Genomic DNA, 21,376 nt, shown 5'->3' on the forward strand with positions numbered 1-21,376 from the left:
TGTCCTGTGGGAAGGAGCCCCCGAGGCCTGACCGCGTCCCCAGAGCACTCCGGGGGTGTCCTGCGGGTGCACCGCCACCACGGCCCGCCGCGTCCAGGCAGCGGGAGGACGCAGGACGTGGCGGGTGGGCTCTTCTTCCCTGGGCCAACGCTTTAACGGTTCCCTGCAGCTGCGGCCAGTCTCTGGCCCCCTTGCTTCCTGGAGCGCCGCACTCCCCACGCTTAGCGGTGGGGTCCCCGTCCGTGCGGCCACCGTGAGGAGTCTCGAGCGTCGGCCGTTCGAGGTGGCTGTGCACAGCGCCGCTGGCCTCTGCGGGTGGAGGCGGGGGGCCAGTCCCCGTGCCCTCCACCTGCCTGGCCCCGCAGCTGCCCCTTCCTCCCCACTCACCTCCGAGATACCACCCGCCCCCGTCCCGTCCTGCTCCCGGGCCTCTGGCTCTACTCCCTCCTCGGCAAGCTCGGCACCCAGGCCATCGGCCGTCCACGTTGTCCGCCTACATTTGCATCGGCTCCCAGACCTCTGTCCTGGACCCCAGGCCCAGACGTCCAGTCTCCTTCTCAGTCTGCCTGTGGAGTCTCACAGCCGCGTCAAGCTGGACGCCTTTTCTCCGGAGCGCCGGTCTCAGGCGCCTGGCCCGGCTTCCGTGGCAGAAGCCCCAGGTGTTGTCCCGGAGCCCCCCACGCACGTGCCGCCGTGCCAGACATCCTGTGGACGGAGCCCCTGTGGTCAGAGGCTGATCCTTTGTGTGAAGCACCTGTCACTGTCCCCCGCGCCTCAGGCCATTTACTCCTCGGTCTCTGTCGGATGCCCGAGACCACGCGGCCCAGAGAAGTTTCCAGTAACCATCTGCGCAGTGACTGGGTGTGTGAGTGGATGTGCGAGCCCGCTCTCGAAGGCCGTTTCCTGGGCCAGCTGGTAACCTTGCCTCCCCAGTCAGGCGTTCTACCCCCTGTCCCTTGCACGCGAGGGTCTGGCGTCACCACCCTCACGACGCGCCCCCTTCCAGGCAGCCCGTCTCGGGGACCGTTTCAGAAGGCCGTCCGCACCTGTCAGGTGCCTGTCGCGGTGGTGATGTGAAATGTTAACAGGCGCGTCGATCTGGGGGATTTATCGTGACCACGTGTGATGTTAAGTGGCTGTTGTGTGTTCACCCTCCCTGTCAGGCCCCTCGCTGGGCTGCCTAATTGGGGACACGACCACCGGGGCTGTGACAGGGCTCGGCACCCCTCATGCAGCACGCCAGCTCCCGTGGTGCAAGCTTTATGAAATGCTCTTTAATTCAGGAGCGGAATATCATTAACTTTGCAAGTAGGTGAACACAATGGACGACCAATTTAATTAACTTCTAAGGCCGGCTGTTGGACGGGAGACAAAATGAAATTATATGTGCATTTCTGGAGCAGGCAGCCGGCCTGGAGAGGGGCTTGTGGCGAGGGTCAGACGGGGGGACACCCTCGTGCCGTCATTTCGTGTTTAGCCCCAGAAGCTGAAATTGGAAAGTTAGTACTTTGTACGTGAGTCAGCCCTCATTTTAGACGGCTACAAAGCCGCTTTGAGAGAGAGGGCGCCGGTCCTGACAGCGACCTGCTCCCACAGGCCCCCTCCTGGGCGATGCCGGGTGGAGCGGGCAATAATGCCGCCTCATCCGATTAGATGGGCCGTCCGCGAGTGTGTTATACCAGAAGAGATCAATGAAGCTCTACGCTGACTTACACAAAAGCTTTGTTTCATTTATTATTATTTATAATCTAATGAGTGTTATAGTAACCTTGCCTTGATTTATTACTCCGTCTATTAAATTGTTTTAAAACCAGGATTCTGGGCTCACTCTCGTGAAGGACTTATTCCCTCTTGGATAAAAAGTATGTTGTTTTTTGCGACCGCGCTCAGCTTCTTGGAAGCGCTGGGAGGTGTGCGTTAGGTCGTCCTTTGAAACCTGAGTGGGCCCTCCCACACCACCCGCCAGGCGGTCCCGCAGGCTCGTCTCCACACCTGTCTCTTTACCAGCAGTTGTGGAGTCCCCGCCTGGTGCCAGGTGTTGAGCTGGGGACTCAGAGGTCCCGAGAACACTGACCGGGAGCTTCGCGACTGCTGGCAAGGAAGGCACATGCGAGAAGGAAACAAGCATGCAGCCAGAGCGGACGGCCCTGCGGAAGGGTGGGGGACTCTGCTGGGCCAAGGCTCTGCATGAGCAGTCTGGGAGGGCTGCTCAGAGGAGGCAGCCTTTCCGTGCAGACCTGCAGCAGCAGGGGGCCACATGAGAAGAAGCTGAAACAGGGAAGGCAAAGCAGGCACAGGCCCCGATGACGGCAGGCCTCAGGCTGCTCCAGGCCCCGGGTGCCAGTGTGGTCAGGGCTTTCTGTGCTGGGCCGGGGCCTGGGGACGTGGACGGGCAGCCGGGAGGACCCGTGTCGTGGCAGTCACCGAAGAGCAGAGGAGTGACGGGGCCAGAGCCTCTTCTTGACAGGTCACCCTGACATCGGGTGAAGAGGCGGAGGGGGCGGTAGGGGTGCAGGAAGCAGGGGTCCTGCTGGCGTGGGACTGCAGGAGAGACGGGGCGGGGGAGAGGCGGCTGCAGGTATCCAGGGTGTGGGAGGGTGAGTGACAGAGTAATGTCCTGAGTCGGGAGAGACCGGCTCCCGATGAGAAGTCCACATGGGGGCCGAGTTCTGACCCATGAGGCTGGCCTTCAAGGGGAGGCCCAGTGCTGTGCATGCGGGAGCTGCCAGCTGGAAGACGGTGGGGGCGGGGGGGGTTGGCCACCACAGCGGGGAGGAGGGAAGAGGCCCCAGAGGGGTCCCGAGGAGACCCGGTGTGTCGTCACCTGGAGGAGGAGGAGAGTCCGGACAGACAGACGCTGCTCCTCAAACCTGGAAATAAAGGACGAGGGAAGGGCAAGCGACCTGTGTCGTGAAAAGCGTCCTTTGGATTTGTGAGTGGAGCATCACCAAAGAGAGTCATTTCGCCGGGGTGATGAGAACAGAGACAAGGTTGGACACCGCAAAACTAAACACGGTGTTGGGAAGATATCCAACAACGCATGAGGGCATGTGTCATGAGTATCCAGGCTGATGCCAAGAATGCAAGGCTGACTTAACATTTTTAAATTTCCCAAAGCGATTCGCTGCTTTAGCCAATTAAACAGCACGATCATCTGTCCCTTCTTCCCCTCCGCCAGCGCTTCTCTCTCGGCCGATGCACGTTGCTGGCGGAATGCCCCAGGGCTCAGCCCTCTCCCCCGGCATTCCCACCGCTTCTAATATCACTCTTCACGGGCAGCTGAAATGTCCCTTTTTGCTCACACGTTGGCCCGGAACTTCAGACTCACGATCCACCTGCCTGAGCGGCATCCCTGTGTGCGTGACCAGCAGGCACAGCGGCGTGGCGGATGCATCCTGGTTTCTCGTTTCCCAGCAAATCCCACTCCTCTTGGATTCTCCTCCACCCAGAAAACTCTCCAGTCCGGTTTCTTTCATAAGGGGGCATCTTTGACCTTACCTTTCTTACATATCCTACTTTGAATTCATCAGAAAGTCACAATTCAGGTACATCCCCTGCTGCCTTCCCACCACACACAGTGTCCTCAGCACAGAGCCAGGTGTCTTTTTCCCACATAGCACCGCGACACGACGAAACAAGCAGAAAGGAAAGAAGAAGGTGCGAAGATTATGGAGAAGAAACAGACTGAAACAAATAGTCCTTACTCACAGATCATCAGGGAGAGTGCGCAATTGTTAGAACTCAAAGTGAGCTGAGCAGTGTGGCTGAATAAAAGATTAATGTACGACAGCCAGTAGCAGTCCTGTTCCCTGGCGACAAACGGTTCTAACCCAACAGTGGTTTCAGAACTTACATTTTCTGACAGCAACAGAAACTAAAAGATAACTAAGAGTAAATCTAATAAGAGATCTTCAAGACCCTTATGGAGAATTATAAAACTTTATTAGAAGATGTTTTAAAACACTTCAGATATTTTAAAATATCTGCCTAAAGATGTGTCATATTTATGGGAAGGAATGCTGAATATCCTAAAAATGCCCCCTATTCCCAATCTGTGGGCCTATAATCTCAACCCCAGTAGGATGCCTTGGGTGTAATCTAGCAGCCATTTTGAGGTTTCATCTGGAAATACAAAGGGCCCAAAATAACGAAAGCAATTGTGAGGAATAATAAAATGAGACATTTATATTAGTAAACATCAAGACGTACGAGAAAGGTAAAAGTGTTACTGGAGATGGACCAGTTGGGCAGCGTGGAGAACTCATGAACAGACCCCCACAGAGTTGAAATAGAGGTGTAAGTTATAGGGAGACCAGATGATTGGTTTCTACAGAAAATGTAGTAATGCTGGGTTTTACCTTGAGCCATTCTCATTAACAAGTCTCTGTCACCATACAAACTTAAATGGGTAAAACACAGCCTTAGGCTTTCACATAAGAATACAGAGAATACCATTGTGGAATCAGATTAGGGAACTATTTCCAAGTAAGACGTAAAGGCATAAACCATAAAGGAATATATTGATAAATTTGATTACTTTAAAAATAAAAACTTTTATTTAACTAAAGATGCCAAAAGAAAAGATAAGCTAAAGAGGGAGAAATTCTTTGTAATGCAAGTAATAGATGAAAACATTCCAAATTAGGGGGTGCCTGGGTGGCTCAGTCGGTTGACTGTCCAACTTTGGCTCAGGTCATGATCTTGCGGTCTGTGAGTTCAAGCCCCGTGTCCGGCTGGCTCTGTGCTGACAGCTCGGAGCCTGGAGCCTGGAGCCTGCTTCAGATTCTGTGTCTCCCTCTCTCTCTGCCCCTCCCCCACTCATTCTCTCTCTCTCTCTCTCTCTCTCTCTCTCTCAAAAATAAACACTTAAAAAATTCCAAATTATATTTAAAAATTAAAAATCTTATAAAGTGAGAAAAAGGTAGATAGAAAAGTGGACAAGGGATATGAACAAGGAGTTCACAAGAGAAATCTAATTGCCAGTAATCTTCAAAAGAGGCTCAGCGATGATAGAATAACGAAAATGCAGGTCGAAACGACAGTGACGTGTAATTTCACACCGTCGGGCTGGGTTTGGGGTATGATGTGTTTACTCTCCTTGCCGGATAGGAACCCCCCCCCATAGGGATATGTCAGATTTTACTCCCCCGCCTTCACGTGACGCATTCGTCGTTGGTCGTTTGTCAGTGTTTCTGGAAGTGTTGCCACTGCATTCACGTGCGCCCCTCCTGAGGGCTCCAGCTTCTCCGTGCATCCGCGTGGGTGTCAGCGGGCACACCCGTCTCCCTGTAGCTTGTGTCTTCTGTGCTCAGGGACCGCTGTCCCCCTGGACAAGGGGGTGGCATCGAGAGAGCCGAGCGCCCGCCCCGATGCCGCCCCGGGGGCCGCACACGCGAGGCTGCCCTCTGGCGTCTAAGCCTTGTGCCCAGAGAGGGACGCGTGTAGCCATCCTCAGAGCACGGCTGCCCGCCTTACGAGGAGCTTCTACCGCTCACTGCGCGCCACACCGTCACAGGCGAGGCCACGTCTGTCACGTGGGGGTCCTTCCTCCCTGTTGTCCACCCGCGCCAGGATACAGTGGACAGAGTGCAAGAGGGTTCGTCACTCTCTCCAGATGAAGAGGCTTTTCCAGCCGTGATCCACTGCAGTCTGTTGATTCTAGCTTAGAACAACTAGGGTTCTCCGATTTTTTTGTAAACTTGAAGAAGATCATCGACGACATCTTACGAAGTTCTTTTTCCCGTTCGTAGATCCGTTTATTTTAATTTTGAAAAGTAACAAGTTGAGGGGCCCCTGGGTGGCTCAGTCAGTTGAGCGTCGGACTCTTGGTTTCAGCTCGGGTCATGTTCTCACGGTTCGTGGGTTCGAGCCCCACGCTGGAGTTTGCGACGTCTGCTTGGGATTCTCTCTCTCCCTCTCTCTCTGCACCCCCCTTCTCCTACCACTTGTTCTGTCTCAAAATAGATAAATAAGCACTTTTTTAAAAACTAAAAGATAAGTTGAAAACGCTTTAGTTATAGAAACAACATAATGTGCCATCCTGGGGGAGCAGAGACCCGCCAAAGCCCACGTAACTTTTGATAAGTGCCGTCACCCTTCCCCGTGGTGGGATTTCCCGAGCTGTGCTGTGCTGGGATCCCGCCCTGTGCGCCCCTGCCCCAGTGCAGACCCCACAGCTGGCTTCCCGGCCCTTTCCCCCTCCCTCACCGACCTGTCCCCTGGGAGAAGTGCTTGAGTCCTGGTGACTCCCAGGGGGCTGTCGGGACTTGGCCGCCGTCACCCCGGGGGTCACTCTCCAGGCGCTCTTCCGTAGCGTCTGCAGAAGAAGAGAGTGTCCCCATGTGCTCTCGCCGCTGTCGATCTGGCGGCAGGAATGTTCTCTGTTTCACGGAAAAGCGAGCCGGAAGCTGCAGGCCTGCAGGTTAATGATGTGTACTTTGGCTGCTAACCTAATTGCCGGAATGATAAATTACTGGCCGTCTGATTTGTTTGCAAATAAAAAGTGATGGAGGCCTTTGTAAGAGTCGCTTTGTGTTCTCTCCTGGTCGGCTTCTGCCCAGGCCCGAGGCAGCCCCACCGGGAAAGTGGGAGCACTCGACACGGAAAGTGGGAGCACTCGGCAGCTACGGGCCCTCTTGAGGCCGCTCGGTGGCTGCAGTGCCCTGGTGCTTTCTGACCGGATGTGGGGAGGCCGGCTGCTCTGGTCGCGGCCCTGAGTCTGCTGTGCTGGTGGGGGGTGGGGTGGGGTTCCCGCCCTCACAGTTCAGCTCCAGCTGGGACCATTCATCACATCAGCAGACTCCAGTTGAGCTGAGAACTGGCTTTGTGGCGCGTGCACCTGCACCCCGAGTCGGCCGCTGAGCCGTGGGCCGCGATTCACACGAATGCCCAGGTGGACGGCCACCGGGAGACACGTCCCCTGCCACGTTCCACCGAGCACGGGAGCTGGGGTCTCCTGCGCAGCCACACCTGCCCTGCGCGGCAGAGCCCCGGGGACCGGGCTTTCCAGGCTCTGCCCCGGCACCATCAGGCCGCACCTGGAGGCCGTCCCCACCCCGTCCAGGGCGCCCACCTTTCGCTTGCTGTTCTGGCAGAAATACAGCATCGACTGGACTGTGTCTCACTAATGGAGAATTAATAGGCACCCTTGACAGTCAGGTTTATAAATATGTAAAAAGTATTTTAATTGTTTTTAGTAAAACAGGCAAGGAGTCAATATTCTCCGACATGACAAGCACAGTGCTGACAGGTGCTGTGGGCAGAAGGCCCGCCGGGCGCGGGGCCTCCCCCCCGTTGGCAGGCCCGGGCGCGCTCTGTCCTGATGTCGTCGTGTCCTGTGATAGATGCGTGCCCTGAACCGTATTGATAGAGTAGGTCAAACGTTGAAAAAGTTAGCTTGAACTTTGACTTTAAATATTCATTAGAGCTAATTATGGATTTTCTGACTCCATGAATTACAGTTTCTATGCCTGTGTTGGCCGTTTATTTTCCATTTATTTATTGTAAACTTCATAACATTGTATTGGCTTTATCACATTCAACAAGGTCATAGTTAAATGTTTGCCGTGACCTTGGTGGGCTTACGCTTTTCAGAGGGCTCTTTCCTGGGTCAAGGGAGGCACAGCTGTCAAGGGCTGATGCGGCGCCACAGCGAGGGAGGCTCCCCCAGGGATGCAGGCCTGCTCACGTGCTCCCTGGGGCCGCGCGCTGCCCGTGGTCCTGTCGTCCCTCCTGCCTGGAGGGGCCTTCGCCTGACTCGTCAAAAGAGAAGACCGGGTTGGCTGTCCTCGGGCGCGTGCACCACGGTGCCTCAGCTCCTCCTGTGAGCGGACCCGGGGCGGGTGCCCGACGGGGTGGGGGCAGGCGGGCAGTCCGCCCGGTTGCCGCGTGTGGCGAGCCCCTCGGCCCCGAGTCCCCGGCCGGCCCCTGGCCGGATGTGCTCGCAGCCTCGAGAGGATCTTCCCAATCGGGACGAGGCCTCCGCTCTGCGTTTCTGGCAAGTCTACGCACATCTGGCCTCCGGCGAGCGGCCTGCTGTGCCCTGGGGAGGAGCCCGAAGCCTGGCACTCCCCTGCTCCCGCCCACTCTGCTTGCCAGGCTGCCATGTCCGTCCCTGTGGCTCCTCAGGCAGTGACCACTGGAGCGGTTCAGAAGGTCCCCAGGGTCGCCTGCACTTCCGGAAGTGTCCGCATTTTGTCTTCGGGTCACGTCGGGGAGGCTTGTGAGGCAGCTCCAGGCTCGGACTGGAGGACGGTGTCATCTCTCTGCTCTTGGACTCCTGGGCCGAAGGAGACCGCCAGCCCCCAGGACTGGGCCTGGGGCAGGGCCACGCACGAGGCACAGCCGGGCCCCCCGCAGGGCGCCTGGCGTGGTGCCTGCAGCCTCTGTGGGCGGGCCCCTGCTGTGGTTCTGAACCCAGGTGTCCCTCGCGGAGTCGGCAACGGCATCGAGGACCAGGGGCATGTGTGCCCTTTGACCCAGCCTGACAGAGGCCGTGGTCGTAGCGTCTTCCCTGGGGGAAGGCCTGAGGACAGCCAGCATAGGCGGGAGGGCTTGGAACATAGTGCCCCAGGATGTGGAAACCCCCAGGAACTGGAATTCCAAGGCTGCTGAAGTGCGGTGGGGGGATGCTGGGGTCAGGGCATGTGGGGTTTGCACGTGTGCCCGGCAAATGTAACCCCCTGCCCCCACACTAACTGCTGACCCGGGCAGGGTCCTGCCCACGGATCCTCGGGAGGGCACGTGGGAGCCAGCAGGCGCCCCCCCGCCCCCCCGAGTTTGGGGGCCACGGAGAGCCCTGCAGCAGGCTGTCACCCAGATGAGAGGGTGACGAGTGCTGCCTGCACCGCGCCCTCCCCCTCCCCCTCTGCACCCACCAGGCGGCCCTTCAGTGTGGAAAGGCACCCCTCCGAGCTCCAGGCTGGACTGGCTGGGGGGAAGGGAGCGGATAAAGGATTTGTAGGCAGTTTGGGAACTTTAATCTGGGCTTGATAGTGTTGATCTGTGGCATCGCTGTCCCTTTTCTGCAGAGATAACACTTTGTGGTCATAAGAAGATTCTTACAAGGGACCCGCACCGCAGTGTTCAGGATGCAGGGTCGTAGGGTCAGCAGCAGCTGCTTTTGGGTGGTTTGGCCACATGTGCATGCACGTGTGTACGTGTGTCCACGTGTGTGTGTGTGCCCCTGTGCATGTGTGTGCGTGTGTGCCCGCGTGTGCTGTATGTACCCACCCATGTATGTGTGCGTGTGTGCTGGGTGTTCGTATGTGTGCCCATGCGTGTATGTACTTGTGTGTATGCGTGTATGCCCGTGTGTGTGTGTGTGTGTGTGTGTGTGTGTGTGTGTGTACACACAAGAAGACAGGGTGTATGTGGCAGGTGCTGGCAGTTGGGAATCTGGCTGAGGGACACCTGTGTCACTGTCCTGCTGGTTCAGCCTTCTGCACACCAGCCCTTCTCTGTCTGCCCGACCCTCCCCCGGCTCTTCCCCTCACCCTTCGGGACTGAGCTGCAGGGTGAAAAGTAGAACCCCACTTTTCCCTTCCAGCGAGGCCCTGCCTGCTGCGGCCTGACCGCCTTTGGCTGCAGCCAGGTGTCCCTGCTCGGCCGGCACCCGTGTGCCGCCCCCCGCCGGCCCCTCAGCCTGGCACCCACGCCCCCACCTCTCACTCGGTTCAGTCTCGGGGCAGACGGCCCTGCTGGGCTCTTTTCCCTGCTTGATCTTGTGCCGTGAGGGGTGGACTCTAGGAGGACGGGGCTCGTCTGTGGAAGTCAGAGTAGTAAAGGTGTGATGTACAGCCGGTGAAACACACCCTTCCTAGGGTCCAGTGCGGTGGGTTTGGGCAAAGCATAGTTTTGTAGCTGTCATCTAGTCGTAGAGCAGTTTTCTCGCCTGGAAGTCTCCCCGGCCCCTTGTTCAGGTGGCCACGTTTTGCAAAACCACAAAATACATATCCGTGCACACATGCACATCTGCATCTGTATCTACCTGAATACACACGTGTGCACATATGTGCACATGTGCAGTGACACATATCCGCATGTGTGTGCACAGATACACACATGCGTGTGCACATGCATACGTTCACACACACGCATATACATGCGTGCATACACATCTACACATAGACACGTACACACACAAACACCTGCTGCGTGCACATTTACACGTATCCACAGGTGTGTGTGCATTTCAACGTATATGCACGCACACATACACACGTTATTCCTGCTCGCACACATATGCACATAAGCATATATATGCGTGCACAGACACGTTTAGGAAATAACCAAGTCAAGTTCGAATTTTAGACAACCAGCAAATAATGTTAGTGTCAGGTGTGCTGTGCGAGCCTCCCTTGCCCGTCATCCCACCCCCAGCCTGGCCTCTGTGGCTTCGCCTCCTTCCCAAGCGTGGGGAGCAGGACCGACCCCGATGCCCAGAACAGTCAGCCCCTGGCGGGCAGGGGCCCGGCAGCTCTGGGGGGAATGGTGTTGCAGCCCCACGTGGAGGAGGAGGGGAGGAGGGCAAGGAGCAGGGCGGGCAGAGGAGGGGTGTGGAGTGCAGCCGATGGGGGGCAGGCAGGTGCCCGAGGCCGGGGGCGGGTGCCCGAGCCCTTCCCGCTGGACCCTGGCGCTCACAGCAGAGGCGAGACCGCGCCGGAGTGCGCACCCCTGTGCCTCAGACGTGGCTGACATCTCCTCCCCGTGACCGTGATTAAGTCCGGATGAGTTAACTTTTGTTTCTGGTCCAAAAGAGCTTTTTGTGCGTCACTTAACAACGCTTTCAAATGGTTCCCGGTGCTGGTCATTCACTTGACTTCTCTTTTTGCTCTGCAGGCACTAGGAAGCTTTTATTTTCTTCATGAATCCTTAAAAAACATCTACCAGTTTGACTTTAAAGGTAAGACTCTTCTGGGATCTCTGGCAGGGCTCACCCCACCCCGTGTCCCTGTGGGAGGCTCACAGCCACGAACCAGGGACCTCACAGGGACACCTGGCTTTCTGGCCCCTCTGAGGTCCAGGCGGCCGGCCTGCCCCAGACCCCAGCCCTGCCCATCCCCCTGCTGGGCAGGGCCCGTAGGTGACACTGGCTTTCCTGCAGCACAGTCGAGAGGAGAAGGGAATGGTCTTGTGTCTGTGTCCGTATCAAATGGGAGAAAGTGGAGAACGGCAGGAGAGTGTGCTGTCTTTAAAGAGAAGGACGAGCGCTGATGTTTGCGGTGGAGTGAAAAATGCCCGTGCTTCTGGGCCAACACCGTGCGCTGAATGGGGGAGGAGACGTGCCTCCTGAAGACACAGCCTTTGTCTCTGTGGCTCAGCACGTGTGAGCCGTCCCCCCGACCTGGGCGGCCCCAGCGTCTGCCCTGCTCGGCTGGGGTGCTGTGCGCCTGCCTTGTTGGGCACTGTCCCTTCGTGCCACCTGTGAGTCCTCTGGCTCCACAATGCTCTTGAGCCAGATCACATTAATTTGAGATGTCACTGGAGTTGTGATAACTATGGAGAGCGACTAATTATGTCAGTTTGTCCAGATTCATTATCTTTGCTCACTTACGAGACAGATCACCTCTCAGGAAAGTGAGAAGCAGAGCCTTCTCTAAATTGCTTGAGTAGTGATTTCATCGATGTTAAGAACAGGATTCCAGCCAGCAGGACTATTTTTCACCGGCCCTGTTGCCTGAGGATTCTTCACACGGTTTTCTAAACACAAGCACCTGCCTTTTCCCACTGGGGAAGCCACGCAGACCTGGTGAGAGACGGGCCGGAGGCCACCGTCCCCCGAACTTGATAGACCGTGGACACCACTGTGTCGCGTTGTCAAGCAGCGGGGCCGTGGGCCAGAGTGCACAGAGGGGAGGTGTTCAGACACAGCGCGCTCAGGCGGGGCTGGAGGCAGAACGGGTTACACTTCTACTAAGCCTGTGTGTCAAGCTCAAACGTGTCGCTGATCTATTTAACTTTTCCTTTTTTTTTTTTTTTTGAGTGACCATCTGCATACATATTTTATTGCTAAATCAGATGGGTCAAAACTGCCTGGCTGGCCCGTGGTTTATTCAAAACCATCCATTAGGTACGTGTACGCGTGACCCCAGCAGACCTTCCCCGAGGGCCCCCATGTCGTCAGTGACAAGGGCTGAGATGGTGGCAGTGGCCATGCCCTGAGCACGTCTGTGGCGGGAGGCTGCGGGGACCCTGGGGACGCGGCGGTGGCCCAGCGTGGCCGTGCCACTGCTGCCGCTCCGAGCAGGTGCTGGTCTCAGAGGAGCGGGGCGGGCCGCCGCCCTGCACTGTGGCCCTGGCTCTCGAAGGTTCACTCTTACACCTTGAGTCAAGTTACAGCAAACGTAGAAGTTGTGAGAAGTTTGAATGAACTTTTTAAGAATAGCCTGTATTTTCACAAACAAGCAGTTAGAAATCCGAGGACACCCTGAAGCCGTGGGTGGGAAGGATGATAGGGACGTCGCTTTCTGGCCCGGCACCTGCGAGCACGGGTGGCACTGCGCGGACCCAAGAGGGCGCGTCTCTGAGATCCTGCAGCAAAGCCAGGCCGCCGGGCCGGTGCCGCCTCCAGACCGGAGGGCCGGGCGGGCGGACCGGGACCCCGGAGCCGGCGGGGGCGGCTGATGGGGTGGAAAGCCGGAGGCTCCAGGATGGGGGCTTGGGAGAGAAGAGCCCGTGGGGGCCCGGCCTCGGAGCCCCCCCACTTCCGTGAGCTTTGCCTGCAGGAGCCCCACCGTGTTGTCTTGGTGAAGATCAGAGAAAAACCCCCTGGTGCTGCTAGGGGCGGGGAGGGGGGGCGGGAGGAGCTGTTTGGAAGTGTGTCTGGACACTGGGTTCTTCCCGAGAGGCCTGCCCTCCCCAGAGCAGCCCCACCGGCCTGGTGGAGGGAGGTGGCCTCGCTGCGGGGCCCGAGGGGCCGCGGTGCTAGGAAGCGTGTGCCGAGGTTGCAGCCAGGGCTCGCGCTGGCTGAAGGGCCGAGGCGGGGTCATGGGGCTGCGGGACAGTGTCCCTGCACCCAGCCGCAGCGCCCGTCACCGCGACGCGGTGTGGCGGAGGCCTGCAGCGTGTCCCCGGCAAGAGCACAGAGACGACAGGGGAGCCACAACGGGACGCGGGAGGAGGGCTCAGCCTCTGAGCCCTCACGGGAAACACAGCCCGGCTCCTCGCCAGATCAGCACAACGCCTCGCGTGGAAGGCCCGTCTGCTCAGTTCCTTTTCCCAATTATTCACGTTTTGCCCTCCACCCAAAGCCAGAAACTGAGCTGACGGACAGGAGGTGCGGCGTGCAGAGAGCAGGCTCGCGTCGGAGCCAGACCGGGGTGTGGCTCCGTGTGGAGCTGTCCGACCCGGAAGCGTGGATGGCTGCGGTTCACACGCCGGTGGCGCCCGTGGCAGAACGGACGGCGTGCGCGCAGATGGCCGCGCGAGTCAAGACGGAAACCACGAATCTACGGAACAGCTCAGAATGAAGGACGCCGTAACAGAAACGCACCAGGCCTTTGCCAGGCTCGTCGGCCTGGACACGGCTGTAGACAGAGCCAGCCGGCCAGAAGAGCGTGGTAGAAAACCTTCCAAACTGAAAAGTGGGAGAAAAACACAACACGAAAGCAGAGCGAGACGTCCGAGCGCCGTGGGACGCGTGCACTGAGGGACGGCGGCGGGGAAAGGAACAGAGGAAATATTTGAAGTAACGGCCCAGGATTTTACACAACTGATAATGGACACCAAGCGGCAGATCCAGAGAGCTCTAGGTGACCGAGCAGGCTAAGCACCCGAAATCCATCCCCGAGCGTGTCCTTCTGAAGCCACAGAAAGCCGGAGATGACGGGAAGACGTTGAAAGAATCAGGGGTGGGTAGGGGTGACCTAGAAAGGAGCGAGGACAAGATTTGCATTGGACTTCTTTTCGGAAACCGCGAAGCAAATAGAGCAGTGTGAAATATTTTTATCGTCGGAAGGAAAAAATCTAGAATTCTGTGGCTAGCAAAATTATCCTTCAAAGTTTAAAGAAAAATAGACTTTCTCAAACCCAAGTCGAGGGAATTTGTCTCCAGCAGACCTGCCTTATAAAAAATGTTAACAGTTATCTGATAAAAGAAAAACGGTGCCTGCAGATCCACACGAAGGGGGCAGAGCGCGAGAGAGGAGTAAAAGGGGGTGACGTTGTATTTGTTGTTATCCTTAGTCTGGCAGAGAACTTTTGTGCAGAGCGCCAACAGCAGCAACGTTCTGGGTGACTCTGCAGCTTACGGACAAGGGATGAGTAGCAGTGCCATCAGGAGGGGCGGGGACAGGCCCGGGCTCTGTCACGGGGAACGCGGGCTCTCTGTGAAGGGATACGAGCCTCCGTGAAAGCAGACCCGGCCCAGCTGTAAATGTGTATCGCGGACTGTGGCAACTGAAAACTTTCAAAATGAAATTTTGTGGACCTGCTGACAGAGGAGAGAGAGTGGAATCGGATGAAACGCTCGATTAAACCAAAGAAGGCAGGAAGCGGGGGAGACAAGGAAGACAGGAAACGAAGGCAACAGATGGAAAAGCTACCGGCACCGAGTGTCCTACTATGTCCAGAATGTCCTTAGATGTTAGTAGTGCCAACGCACCAATTTCAAGACAGAAACCGTCAGAGTGGTTAACAAGATGATACCCAAGCGCGTGTTGTCTGCCAGGAACCCGCGTAAGATGCGTACACACATGCGGATTAAAAGGAGAGAGATGGAGAGAGCGCGATGGCACTGACACTGGCCAAGAAGAGCACTGGGCCAGCGGTCTTAATCTCAGACACCGCAGACTCCAGAGCAGGGAGAGTCACTGGGGATAAACAAAGCCATTTACCGCTTAACGAAAAAGGGGTCAATTCTTTAAGAAGACATAACAGTTCTTAATGTGGACGCACCTAACAACAGACCGTCGCCACACCAGAGGCAAAAACTGACAGAACGTCAAGGAGAGATGGATGAATCCACGGTTAGAGTTGAGGCCTCCAGTGCCCCCCACCGGAGACGGACAGACCCGGCAAGGCAGAGAAGTGGTAAGGGCATAGTCCAACTCAACAGCACCATCAATCACCTGGGTCTGATGGACACTTACAGAATATTCTATCCGACAACAGCAGAACGTACATTCTTCTCAAGTTCACCTGGAACATTCACCAGGATAGGCCACATTCTGGGCCATAAAACACTCCTGGGCAAATTTAAAAGAACAGAAATCACACAAAGTATACTCTTGGGCCACGGTGGAATTTAACTGGAAATCAGTAACAGAAAGGTGGCCGGAAACTCCCAAAATACGTGTGTCGAAAGTTCAGAACCGACAGAAGTAAAGCCAGGGAATCACTGAGGTGATAATTAGCCAAAGTTGGCGGTGCACGTCAGCAAGACCGTGTGCAAACCCGAGCACTCAGACCGACACGTGGAGGGAGGCTCCGGGGTGTGTCGTGAAACTGCCTGCTCCTTCTTCCCCGCGATTGGTGGTAAGAATTCTCGCAAGTAATGGGGAATCGCTTAGTGGTTGCCTCCTGTCAACCTTTGGAAACGGTTTGAGGGTTGCTTATGAGTTTCAGAGGCATAAGTAAGAAATGAGCCCGTTTAAGTTAGTCTTGCAAAATAAAAATAAGCTAATTTCAGCTCTGTTTGTATGATTAAATTGGCTTTATGTGCTCAGGGGATTTTAAAGGCTGGTCACTGTATTTTATTTTAACACTCGGATGTTAAAGAACACGCTTATGACTGACACATGGGTCACAGAATAAATCTCAAGAAAAAGTTTTAAAATATTTTGAGTTGAATGAAAATGAAATACAGCTGATCAAAATTTGTGGGCTACAGTGAAAGCCAGGCGTCGGTGGCATCAGATGTGCAGAGAAGAGGTGAGACCTGAAGTCAATAATCGAAGCTGCTGCCTTAGGAAGCTAGGAGAAGAGCAAAATAAATCCAAATCATAAGAAGAGAAATAATAAAAACTAGAACATAAATCAATGAAATTGAAAACAGGAACTCAATAGAGAAAATTAACAAAACCCAGAGCTGATTCTTTGAAAAGATCAATAAAATTGATATACCTCTAGTCAGGCTAACCAAGAAAAAAGAAAACACAATTTACTAATATTAGAAATGAGACAGGGGTCATCACCACTGACAGTGTGGACACTAAAAGGATAATAAAGGTATATTGTGAATTGGCCTATAAATTTGATAATTTAGATGGTCCAGTTCCTTGAGAGATACACCCTACCAAAACTCATAAATGGAAGACTGGATGATCTGAATAGGCCTTTATCTATTAAGGAAATTGAATCAATAATTAATAACCTTCAAAAAAGAAAGCACCAGGCCCAGATGGTTTCACTGTGAATTCTACCAAGCATCGAAGGAAGACATTACACCCGTTCTCTACAGTCTCTCCCAGAAAGTAGAAGCAGAGGGAAAACTTTTCTGACTCGTTCTGTGAGGCCAACCTTGCCTAATCCCCAAACCAAATAAAGACGTCATAGAAAAGGAAAACCGTAGGCCAGTGTCTCTCATGAACATAAAATGCGAAACTCTTCAGCATAATATTAACAATTTGAATTCAACAGTGTGTAGGAAGGATTCCACACCATGGCAGATGGAGATTTTTTCCAGGTGTGCAAGACTGGTTCTACGTTTGAAACTCAGTTGATGTCATACGTCGTATCAACAAGCTAAAGAAGAAAATCACGTGTCAGTGGATGCAGAAAAGGTCTTTGACTAAACCTGACACCTCTTCATAATAAAAACTCTCAGCAAACTAGGCACAGGAAAGAACTACTTGGTAAAGAACAGCTACAGAGACCTACATCCACATAACATGTAATAGACACTTAGATGCTTTTGCGCTTAGAATCCGGAGCGAGGCAAGGATGTCCACTCATCATTTCTCTTCAACATCGTACTGGGTATCTTGGCGGTTCAGCAAGGCAAGAAGAAATAAGAGGCTTATTGATGGGAGTCGGGGTCAAGGAATAAAGCGGCCTTAGTTCTCAGATGACATGATAATGTAGAAAATCTGAAAGAATCCTCAACAACAAAAACTGGTACCAATGAGCAAGGTTACAGGATACATGGTTAATATACAAAGTCAATGGCTTTTTTATACCGACAGCGAATGGGCGGAATTTGAAATTAAAAACAAAATACCACTTACATTAGCGCACACACGCACAAGAAATACTTAGGAATAAATCTAGCAAAATATGTATAAGATTCATACGAGGAAGGGGCACCTGGGTGGCTCAGTCGGTTGGGCGTCCGACCTCAGTTCAGGTCACGATCTCACGGTTCATGAGTTCGAGCCCCGCGTCGGGCTCTGGGCTGAGAGCTCAGAGCCCACGGGGATCCTCTGTCCTCCTCTCTCTCTGCCTCTCCCCCACGCGTGCACGCTGTCTCCCTCTCAAAAATAAGTAAACGTTAAAAAAAAGATTAATATGAGGAAAAGTACAAAACTCTGTTGAAAGAAACCAAAAAGGATCCAAATAAGGGGAGCAGTAGCCCACGGTCACCGACAGGAAGATTCAGTATTGTCAATATATTGGCTCTTCCCAGCTTGATCCCTGGATTCAGTGCAATCTTCATCAAAACTCCAGCAGGTTACCTTGTAGGCCTCAACAAATTGAGTCTCACATTTATAGGGAAGAGACAAAAAACCCAGAAGAGCCAACCCCATATTGAAGGAGGAAAACAAGGTCGCAGGACTGATGCTACCCGACCTGAAGACTCACGGAAAGCTACGGTAATCAAGATGGCGAGGGGTTGGCGGGACGGTAGACGGATGGGTCGGTGGATCAGAGAAAAAGACCCACGTAAATATAGGTGACTGACATCTGACAAAGGAGCGAAGGTAACACGGCGGAGCAGAGATGGTGTTGGAACCGCTGGGCGTCCACGTGCAAAATAGCGAATCCACTCCCAGACCTTACACCTCCCCGAAAGTGAACCGAAAGCGGGTCACGGAACTAAGTTAAAGGATGAAAGTATAAAATGCCCAGAAGATGACACGGAAACCGCAGGTGACTTTGGGCTTGGTGATGACTCTGAAATACAGCTCCACAACCCTTGAAGAAAATCGGTAAGTTGGACTTTGTTAAAATTAGAAATTTCTGCTCTGTGAAAGAGCTGTTGAGGGAGTGGAAAGAGAAGCCACAGACGGGGGAAGCTGTTTGCAAAAGACACAGCTGGTAGTCCACGGTATGCTCCGAACTCTTAAAACTCAACAATTAGAGACAAGTCCAATGAAAAGATGAGCCAGACATGTCAACATACCTCTCACTCAAGAAGATGTACAGACGACAGATGAAAATAGGAGCACACGCCCCGCATCGTGTGTGAGGAGACAGCACCGTGCACCTGTTCGCACGGCCAGAGTCCAGAGCACCGACCGCCCGGCGTGCCGGGGAGGCGTAGAGCAGCAGGACCCTCACCCCTGGCCACTGGGGGTGCGACACGGTGCAGCCACTGTGGAGGACAGCTCGGTGGTTTCTTATGAACTAAACACAGGCTTACCGTGGAGTCCAGCGATCCCACTCGGCATGGTACCCGAAGGAGTTGGAATTTTATGTCCGTACAAAACCTACGCAGAAGTATTTATAACATCTTTATTCATAATTACCCCAAACCAGAAGGAACCAGAATATGTCCTTTCTGGGTGAATGGATAAGTGGACTGTGGAATATTTCAAACGGTGGAATGTTACACAGCAATAAAATGGAGCCACAAAAATACAGAGAAGAGCCTTAAATGTGTGTTTTTCTGAGTGAAGAAGCCTGTGGGGAAAGGCTCCAGCAAGACGATGTTTCTGGAAAGGCAGAAGGAGGGTATAAGCAGCCAGTGTTGCAGGGGCTGGGGGGGGGGGGGGCAGGGGGCCGGGCCAGCGCCCGGCACTTCCGGACCGTGGGAGGGTAGGTGTGATACCGCAGTGCTGGGCGTGTGGCACCGTGCCTTTGTCAAAACCCCGGGCACGCCCGGCACGGACTGTGAGCCCCGGTGCCAGGCCGGGTGCCCCTGCTGAACCAGTGCCGCGTGTCGGCAGCGGGACGGGCGGCGGTGGGCGAGGTGGTGCTTCTTGTTCGGGTGTTTATAGTTCTAAAACTGCTCTAAACGCTGAAGTCTATTTTTTAACAAAGAACGAACTCCTTTCTCTCCACCTCTCCCGAGCTCTTCCTTTTTCCTCAACGGCAACGAGGGTTTTCATCTGAAGCCAAATTGCCTTCCTGCCACGGCTTCTCCTCTTCGTCGCTGACCTAAAACACCGCAGACCCAGTGCTGCCCCATCATCACACACTGCCGGGCGTCTGTCCTGGGGGAGTCTGTCCTGGGGGCGTGCACCACCTGTGCTCAGGAGCTCTTGCCCCTGGCCGCCTGTTGTCATGACTCAGGCTTGACCGCGAGGTGCCCACCGGCTAACGCAGAGCCCAGGGGTGAGGTGATGAGGGGAGATCGGGGGACCGGCTTACCCTCCCCCACTAGTCACCTCAGCAGGTCGTGCCCGTGTTTGGGAACAGGAACAGAGGGACAGTGGGTACAGTGAGCAGCTGTGTGCACCTGGGGATGGCTCCACACACTGCTGTGTCCTGAGTTCCCCGAGTCCCCAAACATCTCGTCCTGTGTCCCTCTGGTGGGTCTTTAGATGAGTCTTTACCCTCCAGTGCTTTGCTTTGACCTGGGGTTCACGCTCCTCCAAACCCACAGTGGCCAGAGCTTTGTCCCACGACACTGCACACCTGTCTCCTTCCCGCCGCCCGCCCCCCGTGCTCACCTGTCTCCTTCCCGCCGCCCGCCCCCCGTGCTCACCTGTCTCCCTGCTGCTGTCCCCCCTGTCAGGGGGTCCGTGGGGCACTTAGTGCTCCACTTGCTGCAGCGGTGAGCGCCGTGGGGCAGGGAGCCTGAGCCCCCCAGACACTGAGAGCACACCTCGTGATTTGTCAGGAACTTCACCCCGGAGCCAGGCGTCCGGCCGGGCGGCAGCCGTCGGGGCCCGCGTGCTGCCCGAGGTCCCTGCCCGCGGTCTTGTGGGGAAGCCAGCGGCCTCCGCGCCCCCGGGCCGCTCGTGAGACTCCGGGGCGGGTGTGGGCCGTGCGTCTGTGGAAGGAAAGGGTCCTGGGCCTCGACGTGAAAGGGCAGGGGCGTCAGCCCAGGCACGGGGTCTGGGGAGCCGCAGGCAGCGGGTGCAGAGCGCCCCGTGCCGTATCTGCTCTGTCTCACATAAAAACTGCTCTTCCCCGGACATGAGTGATGTTGGCTGGATGTGAGGAGGAAATCGATGTTATTAAATAAATTCGTATTAAGGTATGAGTGAACGGCAATTCTGCAGCCGTCTTAAATATATTCACGGTTTTTACGGAGGATGCCAATTAGCCCTTGTAAATCTGCAGGCTGGAAGCTCTTAGGGGATAATGAAGTGGAGTGTCGGGTTCCGGGTCGTGGATGGCAATTTACGAGCCACTGGCGTCCCCAGACCACGGGTCCCCTCCCGGGGGCCTCCCTCGCTCCCCACAGAGCTGCACTGCTCGGGTGGGGTGTAGTGATGAGGTCATTCTTGTGCTCTTTTCCAGCTAAGAAGTATAAAAAAGTCACTGGCAAAGAGATCTACTCGGACACACTGGAGAGCACGCCGATGCTGGAGAAGGAGAAGTTCCCGCAGGACTACTTCCCCGAGGTGCGTCACGGCCCGCCCGCCCCCCTCGCACGGTTCCCTCTCAGAGCGCACACCTCGCGGGAACACACGAGCGCGTCTAGGGCCTGAAGCCGTCATATTTCGGGGCAGGGATCCCAGTCTGGCTGCTGAGGGCTGCGGTGCACCGTCTCTCTGGGAGGGGCTGGCACCCACGTGGGTCCGTCCCGGTGTCTTAGGTGGGGGCTGAGAGAACCACCGTGTCTGTCCTTGCACGAATCGCCACGTGTTCTGACCGTCGTTTCCAGGCACGAGCACCTTGACTACGAGATGTAGGAAAATAATAATCAGCTCACGTGGGGCTGGAGAGGCCAGGGGCCTCCCGGCAGGCGCGAGATGCGAGCACGTTGGCGTGGCCAGCGGCGGTGCGGGGTGCCGGTGGCCAGACACGCAGGCCGTGTCCCGGCGCCCGAGTGCTGGCCCTCTGGCCATTTCCCAGCTCAGGCCTCGGGGGAGCAGCGAGCGAGAGGCACCGCGGAGAACTAGAGCTGAGGGAGCCCCCGCCCCGTGCCCTGGGGGTGCCTGCAGCCCAGAGCGTGGCTCGCGCACTGCTCGCGGTGAGCCGGGACGCGCCTCTGTCTCCACTGGGTTTAGCACGTTTCTGTGTGGCTGTGTTATTCGTGCGCAGTCGCTGCGGCCCAGGTAGGCTTGGGTTCTGCTGGTTTTAGCAAATGGGACGGCCAGCCAGC

The 21,376-nt window shown here is 55.5% G+C and overlaps 1 protein-coding gene across 2 annotated transcripts in view; it reads left to right on the forward strand.

Annotated features, from left to right (window-relative positions):
- Positions 1–21,376, forward strand: part of INPP5A (inositol polyphosphate-5-phosphatase A) — a 175,787-nt gene that overhangs the window by 95,624 nt on the left and 58,787 nt on the right. For both annotated transcript variants that reach the window (XM_042960550.1, XM_042960549.1), the window contains exons 5-6: positions 10,840–10,903; positions 20,569–20,672. In XM_042960550.1, the coding sequence (XP_042816484.1) occupies positions 10,840–10,903; positions 20,569–20,672 (168 nt within the window). The remainder of the gene's footprint in view (positions 1–10,839; positions 10,904–20,568; positions 20,673–21,376) is intronic.

This window comes from Panthera tigris, chromosome D2 (genome assembly GCF_018350195.1).
Source record: "Panthera tigris isolate Pti1 chromosome D2, P.tigris_Pti1_mat1.1, whole genome shotgun sequence".
Taxonomy (NCBI): domain Eukaryota; kingdom Metazoa; phylum Chordata; class Mammalia; order Carnivora; family Felidae; genus Panthera; species Panthera tigris.